This window comes from Podarcis tiliguerta (assembly GCF_965153285.1).
Source record: "Podarcis tiliguerta genome assembly, chromosome: 14".
NCBI lineage: Eukaryota > Metazoa > Chordata > Lepidosauria > Squamata > Lacertidae > Podarcis > Podarcis tiliguerta.
In genome coordinates, this window is record NC_139547.1 from 35,123,984 (window position 1) to 35,138,543 (window position 14,560).

At 43.3% G+C, this 14,560-nt stretch overlaps 2 protein-coding genes across 10 annotated transcripts in view; one reads left to right on the top strand and one right to left on the bottom strand.

Moving 5' to 3' along the window:
* MSS51 (MSS51 mitochondrial translational activator) overlaps positions 1–1,077 on the bottom strand; it is a 27,324-nt gene extending 26,247 nt beyond the window's left edge. Inside the window, exon 1 of one of the 2 annotated variants that reach the window (XM_083414232.1) lies at positions 812–1,077. The gene's annotated coding sequence lies outside the window, so the exon portion shown is untranslated. The remainder of the gene's footprint in view (positions 1–811) is intronic. The other variant, XM_083414231.1, reaches the window with a different exon arrangement.
* Positions 1,078–3,500: 2,423 nt separating this feature from the next.
* CFAP70 (cilia and flagella associated protein 70) overlaps positions 3,501–14,560 on the top strand; it is a 32,821-nt gene continuing 21,761 nt past the window's right edge. For 2 of the 8 annotated variants that reach the window (XM_083414093.1, XM_083414097.1), the window contains exons 1-10: positions 3,554–3,675; positions 4,729–4,851; positions 5,660–5,846; positions 7,606–7,704; positions 8,373–8,452; positions 9,426–9,602; positions 11,137–11,319; positions 11,790–11,884; positions 13,131–13,230; positions 14,156–14,302. In XM_083414093.1, the coding sequence (XP_083270219.1) occupies positions 4,762–4,851; positions 5,660–5,846; positions 7,606–7,704; positions 8,373–8,452; positions 9,426–9,602; positions 11,137–11,319; positions 11,790–11,884; positions 13,131–13,230; positions 14,156–14,302 (1,158 nt within the window). In that variant the 5' untranslated portion in view covers positions 3,554–3,675; positions 4,729–4,761. Of the gene's footprint in view, positions 3,676–4,720; positions 4,852–5,659; positions 5,847–7,605; positions 7,705–8,372; positions 8,453–9,425; positions 9,603–11,136; positions 11,320–11,789; positions 11,885–13,130; positions 13,231–14,155; positions 14,303–14,560 lie in introns of all 8 variants that reach the window. The other 6 variants (XM_083414092.1, XM_083414096.1, XM_083414091.1 and 3 more) reach the window with 6 other exon arrangements.

The window sequence follows — 14,560 nt, forward strand, 5'->3', positions numbered from 1 at the left end:
CACTGAATGTTGGCGTCGCACAGGGCGCTGCTGAAAATTGAGACCCCACAGTCCGCCACTGCTACAGTTAAGAGACACACCATCCCTCCGTGAGTGTCAGTGACAGTCAGACTGTCTCTCTAAGATTTACCATTTGAATACAGTTATCTGGAAAAAAATGATTTACAAGTACGTTCATCGATAGCAAGAAGTCAAGAGATATGAAATAAGGAGACAAGCCGAAGCTGTTTAAAAAAAGCTTGAACTCCCTATGTAGAAGTTGATATGAAAATATTTATTTTTATTTTTTATTTTCTGAAATTTGTTATCTATCTTTCTATTTTTTATTCTTTGTTCTGTTTCTTTTTTCTTTTTATAGGCTCTATTTTTCTTTTTAGTTTTATTTATGTATATTTGATGTATTTACGTGTTCGCAATTTAAAAAATAATTTTTTTAAAGAGAGAGAGCGAGAGCGACACCATTCCTAGGCTGAACCCACTTGTAGGGACATGTGTGTGTGTGTATACAAATAAAAACCTTAAAGGGCACTTATGAAAGATATTCCAAAGGCAAAATAGGAGTAGCAATTAACCCCCACCCCAGGGAGAGAGGTAACAGGGATTATTCCTGTTAAACTAAAATTGTTGGAGGAGCACAGGGCATAGAGATTGTGAAAAGTTGATTGGGGTCTGCCATTGGGTTGAAGGCAGAAGGACTCAGGGCAGCAACAATGTGCAAGGAGGTAAAAAGATTGTGAGAGGAAGTTCTGAGAAAATCAGAGAAAGTCAACAGGCTAAATTTAAAGATCAATGCACAGTATGGGAAATTTACCTGCTAGACGTCTCTGCAGCTGGATTCTTCCTCTGCTGCAAATATCCCTTGAATTCTCCAGTATTGCTCTCAGCCTCCAACTGCAGAAATGCCAGGAAGAAAATCTCAGTCTAAGAATATCCTGCCAGCAGTTCCAGATCTTGACTAGGAAGGAGGACTCCTTCCAAACGGACAGGAGGGATGGGGAGGGGGGGGTGTTGAACTGAGCTTTCTCAATTGCTCAAAAGTTTGTACAGTATCAGGATCGTAATGAGCCAGCTGCCCCCAACAGGAAAATAGAGGACACTACAAGAGGCCCACACTCCAACTACCACCACCAAGCTACTTTTCACAGTTGTGGCTTCTCCCATGTGTAAAAAGGGAGAAATCATATACACTCGCCTTGTTGGGGTTATTGTGAGAAAGATGAAGGCTGTAACGCTCTATGGACCCAGAATCATAGAACTGAAGAGTTGAAAGGGATCCCAAGGGTCATCTAGTCCAACCCCCTGCAATGAAGGAATCACAGCTGAATAAATCCCTGAAAGATGGTCAATGAAGATCAATGGTAGGAACTGATGCAAGAGCCCTCTATTGCTCTTTCTCTCTACAAACAGCCTTGTTCAGCAGCAGCATGCCTTCTCAGTCAGACTTGGTCCTTTCCACACCATATGTCAAATCCATACCAAATATTTAAAGCACCCAGCTTCCCCCAAAGAATCCCAGGGACTGTAGTTTGTTACTGGGGATTGCAGCTCTGTGAGGGTAAACTGTAGTTCCCAGGATTCTTGAGGTGGTGGCACTTTAAAGATATGCTCTGTACACACCCAGATAAAGTTAAGAGCAGGGGAGGTAACAACAACATTTTAACCTAAAGAGTGTGTCTGGTCCTGTCTTTTCGAAAGCATCCATATGGTGCTGGAGGAGACTCTTGAGAGTCCCATGGACTGCAAGAAGATCCAAAGTATCCATTCTGAAGGAAATCAGCCCTGAGTGCTCACTGGAAGGACAGATCGTGAAGCTGAGGCTCCAATACTTTGGCCACCTCATGAGAAGAGAAGACTCCCTGGAAAATACCCTGATGTTGAGAAAGATGGAGAAGGGGATGACAGAGGACGAGATGGCTGGATAGTGTTCTCGAAGCTACCAGCATGAGTTTGACCAAACTGCGGGAGGCAGTGGAAGACAGGAGTGCCTGGCGTGCTCTGGTCCATGGGGTCACGAAGAGTCGGACACGACTAAACGACTAAACAACAACAACAACTTCAGATAGCATTTAAGAACACAATAATAATTTTGCTGGATCAGGCCAAAGGCCCATATAGACCAGCACCCTGTTCTCACAGTGGCCATCTGGATCCCTCTGAGAAGCCATAGCTTCTTTCTTTCTAAGCAATTTGCACCACCATGTGAGGGACATGCTTCTGCTGTTTCTTCCACTGCTGTCTCTTGGCTGGGTTGAAAATTTAACACTGGTAGTGCCATCAGTGGCACCTTGTAGTAAAACAGCGGCAAATGGCCAATGTGAACTTCTGACTTTCACCCACCAAATATTAATATAGAAGGGTTATTTTAAAACAGCTGTCAACAAGAGGTTTGGTATGGGGGGGGGCGGTTGGGGGGTAGATCACCCAGCGATTTAGCTGGGGTAGGTGGGGGAACACAAGTGTGTCCAACATTATTGGTTGCAAGAAAGTACTCATTTGGGCCTCAGAGACTTTCCGATAACAGAAAGTTATATGCCCTCAGAACATATGAAATGATAAGGAACATGGTTTTTCCCTCCTTTTCTTAATAAATTTTTTATTAACAATTTCAACATTACAAAATATCATCTTCATTATTTCCCCCACCTCCCCAATAAACCCTCGCCACTCCACCCCAAGACTTCCCTTGTCTCATCTCTCTGATTTCTCAACACATATTGTTCTCTGCATACTGTAAAATTGAATAAATCCTTATATTATCTATCTACTATATTAACCATCAATAGATTTGTATATGTCCTGCCAAGAAGTCCAGTTCATTTTGTTGTCTTTTTAGGTAATTTGTAAAGAGTTCCCATTCTTCTTTGAAGTCACAGTTGTCCTTATCTCGCAGTTTGTATGTCAGTTTAGCCAGTTCTGCATAGTGGAACATGCACTTTGTTTTCTTGCACCTCATCTGATGGTTATAATTCCCTCCACTTATTATTATTCGCAAATTTATTAAAGAAAGCAGGTGTTGAGAAAAGAAAAAAGCGAAGGAACGCTTCTGGGGGTGTAAAAACCCAGAAAAACTGTCAGCTCACATTGACAATACAATAACCACCGATGCCCTCCAAATAGGTATCCAAACTGCGTTGGCCCTTTGGGGGGGGGGGGCTGAAAAAGGATGTTCCAATGTAGCAAGGGCATTAAGGTCTTCAGACCATTGTGCGTATTTCTTTTTCCAGGCTCCAAGTATAAGTCTCTTAGCAACCATTACAGCTTGCAAAAAAACCACTTGCTAACTCCCTTCAAATCTAGGGGTCTGTGGGCTTCTGCTGCGCCCAGTAAATGCAACTCTTGTGGTGAAGACACCGCTGGTACAACAAACGCGTGCCCGGGCAGGCTTATTGCTAGGCAGGAGGCGGCTGCGAAACTGCGAAACCCTGTGAGAACCTTCGCTTGCCCACAACAAACATGGCAGCCGGAAGGTCTCGCGAGGCTTCCCCGGGCGAAGGAACGGAGAAGCGCTAGAGGCGCCCCCGCGTCGCTATGGCAACGGAAGATGCTCCTGCAACCGTCGCTGGGTCTCTGCGCTCTTCTGTTACCTGCGGGCGGGAGGACAGGTGAGCGCCTCTCATTCCCCGCTGCCCCCGGTTCAGCGCTCGCACCCATTTCCATCCAGTGCAGGGCGTGAAGGTGTGTTCCTTTGCTTTGATTCCCAAGAGTCGAAATTTTTCCAGTGAAAAGTGAACTTCAGCTTCCCAGGGTTGTATCCATCCAGCCTGAGTCCTGCTTAGAGTAGACCTTAATCTACTTAATGGCTGGCTCAGGCCCATAGATTTCAGAGGGTCTGCTCTGAGTAGACGTTAGTTGGATACAGGGTCAAGATAAGCTGTTTCATCCAAAAATACTTGCAGTGGTTTGCATCACAAACCCCTCGACCACCTTCTCTTAAAAGGGGGTGTTTGTATGTTTTTTTTTTAAAAAAGAAATCGGTTTAATGTTTATTTATGTTATTTAACATCCCTTTTTGCACACACAAGCCCTGCAGCAGTAATTGACATATTGCTGCCTGAGGCAGAGCAGCAAATGATGTATTTATCACTCAAGTCCAAGTGCTTAGTACTCAAGGCCAGCCAAGTTATTTTGGCACCTAAGACAGAAAATCTCATAAGTGCAGGGGGCGGGGATACAACACTATAATAAGTACAAATTAGGGCTGCAATACTGTTACTTGGAAGTAACTTACTGAGATGGCTGTTGGATCGCATTGTTGACTTTCAAAAAGGAAGTGATCTGAGAATGTTGGAGATTTATTGCAGCAATCAGCTGCAGGGTTATATTGTGCTATATTACCGCATTTTTGTGCTGTATATTTTATTTTATTAGTTTTCTATCCCTGCCTTTTCTCCAATGGTACATCCCTCCTCTTTAGCTTCAGAACAACACTGCAAGGTAGGTGACATTCAAAAAAAGTTGGGTGGCCCAAGGTCACTCTGTGAGTTTCAAGGCTGAGTGGGGATTTGAACTGGGATCTTCCTGGTCCTATTCTGACACTCTAGCCATCTCATAACACTTTGTTCTATACTACTCTGCATATTCTAGCCTACCCTGCAAGGTTGTTGTTGGAATGGTAAAATTGGGTAGAAACCTAAGTATATCAGTTTGATCCCCTTGGAGGAAAGGCAAGATATATATAAATGATAGTTCATGTTCCTCTTTCTTTTCTTCTTTTATTTAGCTGTATAGTCACCTCTATTCACCAGCAGATTCTTCCTCCTAATGGCTGTCTCACCTTCCTTTTTGCATCCCGAGGTGCCGGAAAGATTTGCCAAACTAGTGAACATCACAGTGCTGGATGGACACGACTTGGTAAATTTTCCTTTTGAGACAATTTTTATTTAACTTGAGTTCGGTATTTTATTTTGTATAGTACCACCACATTTATTTCACAATATTTATATACCATTTGATTGTAAAACAAAAGAAAACCTCAAGACAGTTTAAATAAAGAATTAAATAATAAAATTATCTGTAAAAAATAACAGTTAAAAACAACAATTTAAAACATTTTTTTCAAAAAAAAATCACTGATAAGGTCCAAATCAGATTAAAGCACATATCAGCATCCTATATGTCTAGATTGGCTTGCCTAAACAAACATGCTTTTAGCAAGTGCCAAAAAGAGTGAAGATGTCAATTGGCAGGGAGTTCTGAAGTGTAGGTGCTCTCTTCCACACTCTGTCAGTATTATTAAGTGCTGCACATAAATGAAAAATAAAACAAGTCATGCTCAAAAGTTTAAAGCTAAAAACAAGACCCCTCAGATTAGGGTGGCAAAGAAAGACACATGCTTATATTTCTCTCTAATGTTTTTGAATCTCAAATTTGGTCCACCTTTCAAGTTAGGTTTGATCTAGAACAGGGGTGGTGGTCCCCCAGACCCTTTAGGGGGAGTCCCTAGCCTCCTTTCCTGGACTTCTCCAACCCTCCTTGAGTGTTTTTGCCTGGCTGGAATGTGTCCTTAAAGTGAGATAATTCCTCTTGCTTGCTTAAATGGATGGAGAGAGGCATACAGGCATGTGGAGAAGAAGGAGTGTGTGATCTTGTTCAGGTGGTGTGATACTTGAATCTGTCCCATACAAAAAAGACTGAGTGACACCATCTCCCTGTATGATAGAAAGGTGTCAAAGGAGATGGGCCAGTTACCTTTGTGCGTACTGAATACAATGGCATCGTCCTTGGTGACTCTGCAAAAGTGGAAAGTTCAGCAGAAGGAAGTGCGAAATATAATTTCACTACCACCTTTGACTGCCAGCCTGAAGGGCCACACAGCCTGGATGACATTGCACACAAACCTTTGCTATGTGAGTAAGAGTCTTCCTCCCTTGTTTCCCCATTTTAAACAGATGCTTCTGAATTGACAGTCACTTAGTCATTTAGAAATTGGGAAAGAAGAGATTGGTTTTGTTCTTTGATGATTTCAAGGGAAACAGTGTATCCTGTGCATATTTCATCCCCTGGAGCAGGCCTGCAATAACTACCCTCAAAGCACTTTTGTTCCTTAATCTTAATAATCTGGTTTGCCACTTTAAGAACAGAGTGCTGAACTAGATGGGCCACGGGCCTGATCAGCAAGCTCTTTCTATGTTTTTAGAATTTTTATAGCAACCAGAGCTCTTTTGCAGCCAGAACTTGCAGGAACTCAGTTCTGCCACCTCTCAGGTGGGTGCCATTGCCATTATAAGAGTACGAAGGAAGCACTCACGGTGAGTTCTGATACCTCTTTTTCTAGAAAAATAGCACTGATAGCAATGAGAAAAGTAGGACTTGCAAAATACTATCTAATGAGTTTGTGAGTGAGATGAATTTTGAACTTTGTTTTGTAGCTCCCATGTCACATTTCTGTATTTTTTAAGTTTTATTAAACCAACCTTGGCTATAGCTCATGATTTATATAGAGAGAGCTAAACTGTGAGCCCAGGTACAGACAATTTAGTAAGTCAATGTAATGGTTCTATGGGTTTCTCGTGCATAAGCCGGTGCAAACACCTGGCTGGATTGCCTGAGTGAACCTTTTCTGTCCGGACAGCCACTCACCTGTGGCTGTCTCAATCGCTGTCAGAATCCGTCAGTGGGCATTTCTTAAACTTCTTCCAGCAAAGAAGCTCTTTGACGCCTAGTCTTCTCCTACTCTCTCTGCGCAAAAGCCTTCTCCGCAAGGAGGGCGTAGGCAGCGGAGGACCCCTACTCTCCCCGCTGGTCCCTGGCAAGGAGTCATGGGACCGCCTCGCCGCTTCCCCCATCTGCCCCCCTTCTCCACTGGTGCTACGCTGATTCTCTTCCCCAGAAGATGGGCTGCCTCTCCCAATCCCGGGACACTCTCTGGAATCCCTCTGGATTTTGCTCTCTCCCTCCGGCACTGATGGCAGTTCCCTGACAGTCAAACTGTGACTTACTGCAGTGAAGCACCAATACATTTAGGGAAGAGCAGAGTGGCTGGGATCTTCTCTCCAGGATCCCACATGTTTGCACCAAGTCATGGCCTGGCTTAGCAATTCTTGAAAACATGGGCCACAAATTACGAAGCTGGCTTGTTTCAGTTAACTATAGTTGAGATTAAACACATATTGTAAAAACAGACAGCACCTCCCTCAGTGATCTATCCCTTCAACATGATCAGGGTATCGTAATGTAACACATGCCTGCTCATTTTCTTGATATTGGTCTGAATGATTTCTCCAAAATGTGATGCTATTGAAATTATGGACAGGATCCCTGTTTGGACAGCTAAGTGGGAGATGCAGGGCTGAGCTACTTAGATATGTGATTTTTCATTGGCCAAATTACAGAATGGGTTTTTACTTTTGTGCCTGGCTTAGGGAACCCCTGGACCCTGGAAAGGCATGCCAGAGAGAGTTAAACTAGGGTTATTCAAACGGTCGGGGCAGTAGTTTTCTGAGTGTCCCTAGGATTTCTGAGAAGCCTAATGATTCTTGAGAAGTTCTTCAGTGAGATGATGGTAGGGGTAGCAGCCATTTTTAAAAGAGAAAGCATCCCACTTCCATACTGCTGGGTGCTTCTGCATCACAGATGTTTAAGGAATGTTATGTTTGGTATTCCCAGTCACTGTAACAGAAGTCTTACCAAAGGAGAAGAAGCAGAAGGAAGAGAAGACCATGACTCTTGGTCAAGCTGTGATGGACCTTCTACCTTTACTGGAAGGTTGGTGATAGAATTCATCCTTGGTTTGCTTTATCCCTTTCCTTGGAATGCACACTATGGAAGTTATACAGTGGTCTAGTTCGCACTTAACACTAAGCCATGGCTTACTTAGTTTAAACTTGGCTTGTTTGATTGTGTAAACTCAGTTCTGTAGCTTGACCAAGAGCAGCTGATGTGGTAGGTGGGTTGGTGTGTCTGGACAGTGTGGGGTGGGGTGGTGGTTGATGTCCGGCTGTGTGGGCAGGCTGGTGGAGCCAATCTGGTGCTGTTACTGGTGCACATGCACAACCCTCCCCTTGCCCCCACACTGGCATACCCCATACAGGTAAGCAGCTGTTGGCAGGAGGGCAGCTCCACATCTCCACACTGACTGCTCCAGAGCTTAACTATGCTTGGTTTGTTCCCAACAACTCATGATCACAAGCCATGGTTTATTGGCAGCTTACAAACCATGGCTTGTTCTAGCGCTGGCTTGTTATTACCTATGAACCCATCTTGGTTTGTTAACTATGGCTCATTTGCCTGCTCCATCCCAGATTCTTGCCAGCCTACAGAGCAGCGTGGCAAGAGCAGCTGCGTTTCCTGGTGCTTTCCCAAAAAACTTCCTTTTAACACTGCTTGGCCACACCATCTTTTGTGATTCCCCTCCAAAAATTATTTCTCTGCAGGACTCTGTGAATTTAGTGCAACACTTCCACTATACCCTGTGCTAGGCTCTCCCCTGGAGACCCTCCGGCCAGATGCCAAGGTATTTAAAAAAATAATAATAGAGGCATTTCTTCAAAGAAACTGTATGCAGCAACATAACTTCAATATCTATCCTGCCTTTTTGCCTGGCTATATGTTTCCAGCTTAAACTTAATATATAATAAACATAAGGTTTTCTTTTTAAACGTAAGACAGTTGACTGAAAAATATACTCTGTTCCAACTGCTGCTCTCCAAGGGTTGTTTAGTGAGACGTGGAAATCCACCCACCCCCAACCCCCTATTTCATTTTTGTGCCTGAAATAAACACCTCCTCATGGTTTATTTGCTTATTAGTGTGTGTGCAGTGCTCATCATTCAAAGCATTTTTATCCAGCTTCAAAGCAAAAATATTTTTAAAATTACTCCCAGGTTGTCTTACAAAAGTGTCAGTGACAAGTAAGGATGGGGAGAAATTTGGTTCAGTTCACACTTAAAGGAGGATCTACCTAATTTGCACTTGCTGAAACAATATGCAAAGTGAAACACAGCCATCCTTCAGATTCACACTTTTCTGAATTCTGCAGTGCATTGCCCAACTAAGTAATGTGTACAATAATGATATACTACAGTAAAGTGTTCATACAAATGCATATATTGTTAAAAATAATACACAAGAATGCATTATATTATGGGAAACAGTTTTGCAAAAATGTGTATATTTGGGGAAACTGCATAGAAAAATGTATTACAAATATTTTCCACTAAAATGCTGATGAGGACCTGTGTTTGTTTTAAATTCCAAGCAGATGTGGAGAACTGAACTTAAGACTTGATAAGATAGTCCCTGCCCCCAAGTTCTTAGTTTATTGACACCACTGACTTAAAATTGATACAACCATCATTCCTTTTTCCTGATGAACTCTGAAAATCCCTGGGATCCCTTGAGGAACACCATGGCAAGTTGAACTTGCATAAAAGCAATATACAAGTTTATAGTGCTGGCATACCCCAAACCTGATCTTGTTTTTGTAGTGCGTCATCAACGTAACAGTATCTGTGCAGGAGAGTCTGCTGTCCCCATGGCAGCTGTCCGAGGGCAATCTCCTTAGAGTGACCGTGGAAGGTGTTTATTCAGTCCCTGAAACATTCCTGCCCACTGGGCCCCCACAGAACTATATGATCGGCTTGCAAGTGCCTGCTGTTGGCGAGGTGAGTCCTGCTGGGATCCTGAACTCTTGTCTTTACTGTGCTCTTGCTCATGCTTCTCTGTAGTCACAGGGTGCTGTGATTGGGGTGACTAGTTAGTAATAGCCAATAAGACCTCCGGCAGCAGCTGGATCTTCCAGGAGGCTGGAGAAGAGAATTCAGCATCACTCCCCCACCCCCCAGTTCCCTTTTGCTGCTGTTAGGCTCCTCTCAGGAGCAATGGGAGAGCCAGCTGTCAGTCTTCTAGTCTGGTGAGAAGACCAATCCCCTCTGAACTGTATTTAAGCCTGGCTTCTGAGGCTTCTTAGAATAAGACCCGCACAATCATTAGAATTTTATTGCCTGCTAACTTCCTTTTTTTGCTTTACACATGAGTCTATATTAATTATTTTGTAATAATTGAATTTATTCTCTGTCTACTAAATCATTTATTTATTTTTGCTTCCTTTGTATTTATATGTTTTATAAACCTTTCTTTCTGCAATCTCCATCCTGCAATGTTGTGTATTTGATAATAAATGGATGTCCATTGTAAACTGCTTTGGGCACAGCTTACTGTGAAAAGGTGGCATATAAATGAAGTAAATCAATTAACTGAGGTAAAAACCAGAGGCTTCTCGCTCCAGTTGTAAGATACTAGATTTCTAATTAGTTACATATTTGATTCTATAATTAATTATGATAGTTTTGGGCATAGTGGATGGCAAGATGAACAATGTCGATTTGGGTGGAAGCTGAACTGTAGCAGAACAGGACAGGAGCAGAGAATAGGATGGAAATCACTGTCTCCTTACATCCATATGCATGGTACACTTAATGCAGAGTGCAGTACACTTAACACATAGTACTGTACACTCCCTACCCCTCAGCGTTTGTTCCCTAAGATGGCTGCCTCACCCTGCCTAATGTTAGGGCCAGCCCTGTGAATTCAGATCCATACACCACATGATAGATGTGGAGGTGGCTAACCATCCCCTGCCTCTGCCCCTGGAATTGTTGTGTGTCCTTCAGCAAGTCACTGGCTCATTCCCTGAACAAGCCTCAGGTTTAATGGTGGTCCCCTGTCTGGATTTGGAGGGCAAGTGCAAATCATAGTTTGTCAGTATGGATGTGATGGTAGGCTGTGGTATACTGTGAAGCAGGAACTCAGAGGGGAAATTAGAGCCTGTGAGGGATGAAGGGTCAGGGAGGAGGAAGAATGTGAGCCTGAGGTTTGCTATTGTGATGCCAAATTGGCGTTTTGTGTTAGAAACACGCTGAGCCACTGTTTTTCCACCTCCCTTGTAAAATTTGGAAAATAGTGGCCTGTCTCATACAAGCCATTTGGGGGATGCCACAGTGGAAACTTAAAAGGCACTTTGCAAATTAAAAGATCTATATAAATCATTCTTAGTCCTCTCTTTTGTAACTATACTGGGGTGTTTATTAGGGTGTGTCTGTACCCCATTTGTATCCACGCCACTCTATACTATACTGCATATGTGTGTGTGTTACTTTTCTGATTACGTGAATCCTTTATCCCTTATGATCATTCCAGAAAGAATGCCCCTTCCTGTTCAAGAATGGAGTACTGAAGTTTGGTGGCGAGAAAGAACCACTACCCCGGCCCAAAAAGTGGCCGGTCACCAACATCTTAGCACCAGGGGGGCAGAATATCCCAGACTCCTTTATCGTTGGTGGTGCTTACGAGGAGGAAGATGGAGAGATGAACACACTGGAGGTGACTTTGAAAGAAAGAGCTGGGACAGAATATAACCAGAGTAGCTATTTAGAATCATAAAAATGTGATAATTGCTGAGATAAGTCAGGCCAGTGCCTAGTTTTTCCTGAAACCTTGTCTTTTGGTACTGGAGAGCCAACAGAGAGTATAATAGCCAGAAATGAATGCGATGACTTACACTTCTAAGTCTAATGTGCAAAAAAAAGCATAGGAAGCATCAGAAGGATGGTGTCTGGAGGGAAGCATCTTTGGAGATATGTTTGCTTCCACTCATCAACTATTCTCCACACTAGAATGTACTTTGCCCATTGTGTCCCATCCCCCCAAATTTCTTTCTAGTGCCCCCATTGAAAATAAGCACTAATTTATATAGTGACTGAAATGAGGGTTTCCTGCTGCAGAATTTATTGTTTTCTTTACGTCCTGATTTCTAGGGCTTCTAAGTCGTTCTTTTCTTCCTTTCTTTTTAGGATAGAGATCTCAGGATCCAGGCAGAAACTGTTAAAAAACGGATCATGTGGGACTTGGAAAGGCGCTGCTACTTAGATCCTCTTGCTGTGATCTGGTGAGAAAACATAGGCCTTTCTCCATGGGCTCATAACCTACATAGAATGGCCCAAAGGAACTAGATGAGGCCTACTGCAATACAGTGGCTAATAGCAAAGAACTGGCAATCTTGTGGGAGAGAATTTCAGACACTATTGGGTGGCCGAGATTTGGCTGGCCTTGACCTGCTGTACAAAAGTTATTATGACAGTTACTGAGATAAAGCTCTATATCAGTGCTAAGTAAGTGTTAAGGGAAGGGCCAGAGCTCAGTGGCAGAGCATCTTCTTTGCATGCAGAAGGTCCCTGGTTCTATACCCAAGCATCTCCAAGTAGGGCTGGGAGAGACTTCCTGCCTGAAACCTGCTGCCAGTCAGCATTGACAAAACAGAACTGGAAGGACCAATGGTTTTACTCAGTAAAAGGCAGCTTCCTACATACCTGTGTGCATCTATGGCTTGGTTTGCAGTGGTGTCTGTGGCACATCAGATTATTAGTAATAGTATTGTAACATTTATATCTTGCCTTTGCTTCAAGGAATTCAAGGTATTAAGCATGGCCCCCTCACCCCATTTTATCTTCATAACAACCTTGTGGGGTAGGTTAGGCAGAGAGAGAAAGTGACCAGCCTAAGGTCACCCACTGAACTTCTGGGGAGGGCTGTGGGAATATAAACCTGGGTTTTCCCCATTCCTAGTCCTAAATAGGCAACCATACTGACTGCCAGTGACTGCAGGGGTGCGAACAACCCATGCATTCTGCAAAGCAAATAAGAATAACCATAACGGTGAGCAAGTGACATGTTGCTTGAATTTCTGGTACTGGACAGAAAGCGGCTATTGCTCTGTGTCTGCTTCTCTGTGGTGCAAACCCTCTACACCTGGCATTAGCAGTGAGAGTGGCAACAAAATTTAGAGCCAAACCAGAAGTGTCAGTCAGGACTCCATTACTTGGCTGTGACTGCTGGCTGACACACATGTTTTCTGAGCAAAGATGTATGGTATATCCACATTTTCAGGTGTATTCATACCATTGGTGGCCATTTTGTTCATTGATACAAAAGACTAATTGGTGTTTCATCTTTGTTATATTCCATATTTTCCTCCCAACAGCCTTGTGAGGTAGATTAGGCTGACAGATGGTGACTTCAGGGGCAAGTGGGAATTTGAACCCCAGTCTCCCAAATCCTGGTCCAGCACTCTAACCATTACATCACACTGGTCTAGAATAAATATTGTTTTCTGCCTGTCTTTCTCTATGCCACAGTTTTCGAAAGCGGATTGCAGATTGTCGGTACTGGCCTGTGGAGATGACCAGAGTGCCTGTGGTCACTTCCACCAAAACAAAAGGTGGAAAAGGAGACAAGGTAAAGCATCTGTTATACTTAAGCATGAAAGGTGAGAACAAGTGGATGCTTAAATGTTGCCTTGATTCATTTGTTAGAGGTATTATGCCTAGGGAAAATCTGCAGCTTAATGAAGAAGGTTCAGCCTTCCAGGGGAGAGTCAGTCATGAACCAAGTGTGGACTTTAGTTGGCATTAATGGAGGCAGAATGTGCGTGTGTATTAGAGACCTGAATCATGTATACACATTATTATTATTTTATATTTTGCATTACCCAGAGAAACAGAAAAAGGTTTCAAAGCAAAAGAAGAGCATTTGTATAATTAAAAGTGTTTAATCATACTGGTAGAGCCCTCATGGATGCTACGAGTCATTGCCCTATATCTTTTGTTGTTACTTGCCTGGATGTGTTCTTGAGACAAAAATGAGCTCTGCTTATTGATCAGTTGGTTTTTCTTTATTACATGCAAGAGGCCGATTGCCTTTTTGTTCATTGTCTCAGGGAGGCTCAGCTGGAAGTTCCTTTCTTTGCCAGGACCTCATGCCATAGTGCTGCCTAAAACCTTTTCTTGAAAGCAAGGCCTTGTCCCACTTGTGTGGGCTTTCACCCAGCACACATTCGAGAGCACTTATACCCATCTGCCCCATGATTATCTCCAAGATCGTTTTGATCACTTGCCTCCTGTTATGAACTCCCTTCCTTGCAGACTCTCCAAAGTCCAAACCTGAGCACCTTTCACAAGCCCTGTGAAGCTTGCATATTTCAGGATGACTTTCAGTGCTCGGAGCTGAGTCAGCAAATGATGGGAAAAGTTCTGGGAATTTGCTGAAATGTTCTTCTGTTTTGTTGCTGTGATTCTGTTCCCTCTTTGCTTTGCCTGCTTGCTGTGAGCTTTCAGGACTATAGATTGAGGGGATCTATAAATCTCTGTTTTTCAATTTCCAGGGAGGAGGAGGTGGTGGAGAAGAAGAGCAGATTTCCTTTCATGGTGTGGCTTACATCAACGCAGTGCCTTTGCTCTATCCTGGGGTGAAGCGGATCCGGGGTGCATTCCGGGTCTACCCTTACCTTGACAATGAGGTGTTTGAAAAGGTAAGAACCTGCACTAAGTGGCCTGCCTTTCACTTCATGCTCTTGCCATGGGTCTCAGCAAGTGAGGTGAGTCTCCCATGCCTTGACAGGAGAAAAGAGGAAAGGCTTGAGCGTATCCCAGGATATATCTTGATGGAGCTAGGAATACCACACTGAAGACAGATGTAATATTTCAAATATTTAAGGCACTAAGATTACAGAGTTGCAAACATAGCCCCCCCCTCCCAACCTATGTTAGAATATCTGGTCTAAAAGGGG